The following is a 7500-nucleotide window of genomic DNA, read 5'->3' on the forward strand; positions in this document are numbered from 1 at the left end:
AGATTAAAGCACTTAAATGCATTTTTCTTTGTAGAAATCACTATTAACACGGAAGCACTACAACAGTTTAAAATTTACGTCTAAACTTGAAAGTACACTAACAACAATATATTTCCGACGCTCGTATAAAACCTGCATTGTGATTGGCTAGTTTTCAAGAGAGCTATGAGTGATCAGCCAATGACAGGGACCAATAGGAATGCCTTAGGCTCATGCCATCGTCTTCCAGCAAATGGAAAAGCTCAGTTTTTCCTAATTCTTTCAGATTACTACTGAGTACAATTTAATAAAAATACATGAGCATAATGTTCAATACACAAGTTTTTTTTCTCGATTTTTCACCTTATACAATAGCGGAATATGACAACAAGAAAAAGTGATAGACATTTGTCTTCAATGAAAGGATAATGATTTATTTACTTATCTAACCAAGAATGTTGTTTATTTCTTTCCCAATAATTTAGAACTTTGAATTCTTTTGAACACCTATATGGCTTGCCAGTACCCTGTTTAACGTCTTGATCTAGTTTTGTTCCTAGCTGTATCCTACGTTCCCATTCTGATGAATTACTACCAGTTCAATAAACAAACATATACAGAAATAATATTTCTGATAACATAACTCACAATAAAAAAATTTAATCTAATATTACCTCTAAGCAATTAGATAAGATATTTTGTTTATATTGACTGAAATCTATGGGTGTTTAAAGTTCAGAATTTAAAACAAGGTTATCTTTTAATGTAGACTATAATGTAACATAAATAGCGAAACTTTCAATAGTTATATCCAATATGATTATTTGCTGAAATACAAAATAAATACACATTTTTACAATAAAAGATACATTTATTTGTGCCATTTCCAATTTTATGTACAAATCATATCCTTTCTATTGATATGTCGACATACTGAAAATCAATCCTTCATACAAATTTGGAAATGTACAATATTTTAAACTACCACTGCGGAAAAAAATTCGGTTATGCATTGTCTGTATTTATGACGCGATACTATATTTGCGTATGCATATACATATACATATACATCTACATTCACATATACATATACATATACATATACATATACATATACTCTTGATGGTGTATTGGTCTAAGTCACTCGGCACTAATAACGTTCTCGCCGCAAAGGTTCGAGTCCTCGGGCGTCCCACGTTACAATTTCTGCATGCACCTATATGGCTTAAAATTATAGTGCATTGTGGTTGATAAAAAATATATATATACATATACATATGTATATGTATACATATACGCATACAGATGCAATATATCAGCCTAACATCATCTAGAACAACAAAACAATGCCACTGAATACGAAAGGCATTATATTCAAGAAAGTTATTTTCTTTCTAATCCTTTCTCTAGTTAGGTTGATCTAGTTAAGTTATCTAGTTAGGTTTGGCTGTAATAATCAGGTAAGTGATGAAGTGATGATAATTATATTTCTGTGTGTTCCCTCAGCCTACAATGAGTAACTATTCTTTCTTTCTTTCTTTGGGTGTTTCTCATCTTCAACAGGAGGTACCGATCGCGGCTGAGGGCAAATTGATCTTCCCGGATGCTGTTCAGACTCAGGAGAAGTCGTCTTCGCCTCACAGTCCGCCTCCTGAAGAGGATGCAGAGGCTCCCACGTTGAGGAACATGCCAGAGCATCTACGGCACAGTGTGGGTGAGTGCACAAGCCTGGTGGAGGGGGTAAAAGGATCTTCTTATTAGTATTAACCAGCGCTTCTATCGTGCCAGAGACGGAGTCGTGGGAGCGGTAAAGGAGAGGATAATTAATTAAAGAGGTTAACAGAAACGACGTTAGAAGCGATTAGACCCTTTTGTTTTAATTGGGGGTTATTTTTAATTCATAAAAGAATGCTACGTGACTCTGGCCCGTAGGGATAACACTTAAGTCCTTAAAACATTGATTGCGTAGAACACATGATAGAGTGAGGTGATGTAGAGCCACGAAATTTTTTTTTGACCCATGGTACAGTTTTCACAAAGTCAATTTTATTTTAATTTTTCTGTCGAATACGTGATATATTTTGCCTATGTAGCATTTAGCTTATATTTAGGTAATTTTCTAGAATAGAAAAAATCAGACAAAAAAGAAGAAGAAGAAAGAAAAGAAGTTTGCACAATGAAAAATTCTGGGTGAGTCAAAACTTTTGCCTGTGACTACATTGGTCGTGGAAAGGCAAATGTATTCTTTTCATGAAAGTGGCAGTTGCCGACAAGATTGACGAGTTAAACACCATATGAGGACGGACCCTTTATTTGTACCACGTTTCGCTCATTACAGCTTTTTCAACTCGTGTTCAACTCGTGTTCAACTCGTGTTCAACTCGTGTTCAACTCGTCAAAGGCAAATGTTGGGTGATGACACTAATAATGGAGACTTCCTCACTAACCATAACTTTTAAGACAACTGAGACGAAAATGGTTTGCAATTTCATTTTAGAACATAAGAATGGAAGAAACTACTAGAGCCGATAAGGCCTACACTAGGCAGCTCCATGTCCTGTACCACCTTTCACCCCTATCCATAAAGTTATCTCATCTTCTCTCAAAACAACCCATTGTTTCAGCGCCTACTATATGGTTACTGAATCTATTACATTCATTAACCATTCTATTGGTAAACCAGTTCTTGCCTATTTCCTTCTTATAGGCGACGCAGCACATAGCACAGGCAGAGCTGTTCCTGGATTGAAGTACAGTTTGAACTTCTCTCTCACTTGAAATCCTGAGGTAGTCAGAAACAGAAACATTTCAAGTGAGAATAAAGTTCAAACTGTACTTCAGTTCAGCAACAGGAAGTCTGTCTTTGCTCTGTGCTGCGTCGCCTGTGTCGCCTGTGTCGCCTGCGTCGCCTGTGTCGCCTGTGTCGCCTGTGTCGCCTGCGTCGCCTGTGTCGCCTGCGTCGCCTGCGTCGCCTGCGTCGCCTGTGTCGCCTGCGTCGCCTGTGTCACCTGTGTCGCCTGCGTCGCCTGTGTCACCTGCGTCGCCTGTGTCGCCTGCGTCGCCTGTGTCGCCTGCGTCGCCTGTGTCGCCTGCGTCGCCTGTGTCACCTGCGTCGCCTGTGTCACCTGCGTCGCCTGTGTCGCCTGCGTCTCAGTTTGCTTTTGGGCTAAGATTAGACGATTTATTTCAGGTATTTACTCACTTCCTTGCTTCCCATTCACGAGACTCTCCCTCTTTCCCCAGCTCCTCTAGGCAGGAATCTTGGTCCGGGGAGTGTGGTACCTTGCCGAGCTCAGATCGATCTTCGGCTCAACCAGATCTACTTCCTGGACATCAAGAGCGGCCACAGGCCAGGGTCTTCATGCAACTGGCTTATGGTGGTGAGGTTCTGAAAGTGGTTATCACACTGGGCTATTTTTCCTCCAACCTCCAGCATTTTTTCCGCCGGAAAATCACTCTCTGGCAAACTATTTTGTTTTCTCAATACATACGTAGAATGTCATTTTATATGTTCACGTGGGTGAGGAGTTGTGTGTGTGTGTGTAGTCACGATATTATCCACAGATCGGGCATATATCAGCTCTGAGCTCTCTTACGGGAGGGAAATAACTGTCGATTATGAGTCCAACACGTGGTCCAAGACCGTGGTGAATCACACACACACACACGCACACACACACACACACACACACACACACACACACACACACACACACACACACACACACACACACACACACACACACACACACACACACACACACACACACACACACACACACACACACACACACACACACACACACACACACACACACACACACACACACACACACACACACACACACACACACACACACACACACACACACACACACACACACACACACACACACACACACACACACACACACACACACACACACCACACACAAAGCACACACACAAAGCACACACACACACACACACAGTCTTCTTTTCCTGTGATTTCTTCCATGATCATCTCTCCTTCTCATTCCTGCCCTACTGTCTTCATTCTCGTTTGGCAGGCTGAGAGCCCAGGAGCTCGCTTGAGGCTGAACTGCGAGGCTAGTGGCTCCTTTAGCAGTGACTGCGTCTATGGAGACATTCTACGTGTTTATGTTGACAGCTGGCAGCGTCCAAGAAGGTGAGTTTTTCCTTGGATCAAGACCACAAAGCGTCCTCTTTGAGGTATATAAAAATAAAGGCGGATTCGTATAACATGGGATATAAGGTACACCAGTGGCGTGAGATTGTCAATAAGGATAGAAGCGCTGGGAGCTATGGTCTATGAGAACGACAGTTTCATAAGTGCTGAAGTGTTTCTGGCTGTCAGGTAGAGACATGCAGAAAACCAAGTTAGCGAAGTAAGCGTGTCTTGTACAAAACTTTGAGGATTTACCAGAAGGAAATAGTAACGCATAAACAATGCAACATGCATTCATGCATTCTTGGGGACACCCTAACCCACGACTCATTAGAATATCCAAATACCCTATCCTTTGCTGCTTGAGTAATCCATTTTTGCTTAGAAAATCATAAAAATAAAAAGACTATGATCACATCAAAATCTCACTAACGAAATATATTTTTCCTGCAGAGTTCCAATATGACACGCATCAGTTACACGTATCAGTTGCATGCCTTCATTAAAGATGTTTTTGCATCGTAGGTACTGTGGTTACGACTGGCCAGTCCATCTCACCTCCCGGTATAACTGGTTAGCGGTCAGTTACACAAACAGTCTCTACCCTCCGCAAGTTCAGGGTCACAGAAGCTCCAGGTGTTCCATCATCGCCTACGACCCAGAAGCTCCCGCTCCACCCGTTCCTCCCTTTCCAGCGTCCTCCTCCTCTTCGAACTTCATCTCTTCCTCTTCGAGTACTTCGACTACTAACGGACCTGATGCCTCGTTTAGGAATTGCGGTGAGTATGCGGTTGGCATGGTTATTGCTTTCAGGTACGTTTTGCTTAGTGCGATCAAATTATTAAGCCCCGGTCACACATACACTACTTAAGTGAGTTCGTTTGGGTAGAAACGACTTCGTTTACAATTTTTTTTTTTTTTTTTCGGAACTCCAAATGTCAAATCACCTTTCCGTCAAATGTTGAGAAGCTGAATGACGAATTAGGGAAGTAAAACCAACGCGAATATTAGAGAAATTGTTGAATTTTCCTCAGCGAAGATCTAGAATACTGTAAGCGAATTCGTCCTGCAGCTTTTCGAATTCACAACATTTGACAAAAATCGTGATTGTGTGACTGGGGCTTTAACCTACCACAGCCATTAGTTATATGTCAATTTATTATTTACTATTTACCTGTTTGTTTATTATTCTAACTATACCTATGCATTTATTTATGTATTTTATTTGTTATTTACATTATTATAGTTTTTATTTATTATTTTATTATTATTATTATTATTATTATTATTATTTTTATTTTTTATATATTTTTTTTTTTTGCATCCGACCTAGATATGGATCAAAAGGTCTCCTGTCGGCATGCTCCGCCTTTGTAATCCTTTGTAATCATATCTCGTATCCTACTTGGGTGAACGCGTTGGTGAGTTCGGTTAAGACGATCAGCCTTGTACTCTGCAGCTTGAAGCAAAACCGCCCCATTGAAAGACAAAGAATTAGTTTGACGATGCTTCTTGAGACATGAACGACCATCGTTGAGCGATAATCGCACCCAGCAAAACATATTTTTCGTCCTTTTATTCTGGTTGCCGCCAGGATATTTTATTCATCTCCATGGTGCCCTCCAAGTGAGGCGAGAGTTAAAGATGAAATTCGAACAAGTGTTTGGGAATCTCTCTCTTCCCCCCTCTCTCTCTTTATTTCTCTCTCTCTCTCTCTCTCTGTATGTCTGTCTGTCTATCTGTTTTTCTCTTTGTCTCTGTCTCTCTCTGTCTGTCTGTCTGTCTGTCTGTCTGTTTGTCTGTCCGTCTGTCTGTCTCTCTCCTTTAATTCGTATGACCAAATGTAGCCTAACCTATTCTAGCTCTGATATCTGAACCAGCCAATCATCGTCCTCTTAGTAGTTTTCTTGTGCATTGTACCTTCGTTTTTTTCTATTACTATTTTATTTAATTTCTTATCTTTGGCTCGTGAATGTTTCAACATGATGATACATTCCAGCGTTCACCTATGAGCTAGTATGACCGAAAGGGTTTACCACATATTCATTATACTGAAAGGGCCTGTTCACACGACCATTTTGAATTGCGGCGGTTCATTTACAATGTAAGTCAGTGTAGGCGTTCACACACAACCACGCAGTTTTTCGTTGACTATGCTATACCACCGCAGTTTCCGTGCGGTTCAAACCGCTGGTGTGAACATAGTATAAATATAATAATGATAAAGATAACACTGGATGGAAACCCATATTCTCACAGTAACTGGCAAAGGTCCTCAAATCTTTCCATATAGGTACCTCCTTACTCTCAAACCTTTTGGTGATATTACGTTACACACATAAACCCATCTGTCTTGGAATTCTCATTGAACGCACAGAAAAGGACTTAGTGAGCGAAGGCTATGGTTGATACACACTCTTCCTATAGTCCTTTTCATAATCTTTAGTCGGGTTTTCATACATATATTTTCCTGGTAGTAAAGTGAATATGAGGTCATTATTGGCTTTCTTCATCCACTTTCTCATTACAGATTTTGCAGCTCGAAATTTGAGTGTAAATTGCCAGCCGGAGAACGCCTAAGGCAACCAGAAAATTATGAGGAGCCCACGCCAGGAGGCGCTGAGTTCCTGCGGCCGAAGCTGTCATCTTTGCCCTATTATGTCCTTTAGGGACTGTTGAAGAAAGTAACAGTCACTGCTGGGAATCGGAGAGGAGTACGGGATTCGAACCCGCAACTAAGCAAATACGAGACCAGCAAGCTTCCGGTGACGCCATCTGCCCACCAAGACCAGAAGGAAATCCAATCATTACTTATTCATTCTTGCTATCCCGCTATTGCTCCTAAGGATAGAAACGCTGGAGTATTGCTGGCGATGAAATACAATCGTTACAAATGGGCCAAGTGTCCCCGGGATTGGATGAAATAATTTGGTGAAGATTCAGTGAAAGTTGCTAAAGTCCAACCGTCGTTCCATTAAAGGATTAGATCAAGTTTAGACTAATCCCCTGGAGAGACGAAGTTACCTATAGAACTGAATAAAATTGCCTGGCGAGGGCTAGAATGTTGTTAAAGATAGTTAAAAGATTCTCTGTGTTATGTTGTCACAAAGGATATTGATGTCTCGACATTCAGATAATTCTATTCAGTTTGGATGAATTTTTTGATTCTCAGAGAGCTTAGAGCTACGAGTTTGAAGACGTCACATTTATCTATTTATTTATCTATTTATTCATTTATTTATTTATTTATTTAGTTAGTTATTCATTTACATATCTACTTATTTATTCATTTATCTATTTACTAACTGTTTCAGTTATGATTATTTTTCCGAGTCTGTTATTCCTACCCAGAC

The 7500-nt window shown here is 40.3% G+C and overlaps 1 protein-coding gene across 1 annotated transcript in view; it reads left to right on the forward strand.

Annotated features, from left to right (window-relative positions):
* The window catches only part of LOC143032536 (uncharacterized), a 10530-nt gene that overhangs the window by 2613 nt on the left and 417 nt on the right, over positions 1-7500 (forward strand). The window contains exons 2-6 of the mRNA XM_076197404.1: positions 1543-1693; positions 3223-3359; positions 4029-4147; positions 4673-4926; positions 6678-7500. The exon at positions 6678-7500 is cut by the window's right edge and continues 417 nt beyond it. Of these exons, the coding sequence (XP_076053519.1) occupies positions 1543-1693; positions 3223-3359; positions 4029-4147; positions 4673-4926; positions 6678-6727 (711 nt within the window). The 3' untranslated portion in view covers positions 6728-7500. The remainder of the gene's footprint in view (positions 1-1542; positions 1694-3222; positions 3360-4028; positions 4148-4672; positions 4927-6677) is intronic.

This window comes from Oratosquilla oratoria, chromosome 14 (genome assembly GCF_046742065.1).
Source record: "Oratosquilla oratoria isolate Oo_2021 chromosome 14, ASM4674206v1, whole genome shotgun sequence".
In the NCBI taxonomy this organism is placed as follows: domain Eukaryota; kingdom Metazoa; phylum Arthropoda; class Malacostraca; order Stomatopoda; family Squillidae; genus Oratosquilla; species Oratosquilla oratoria.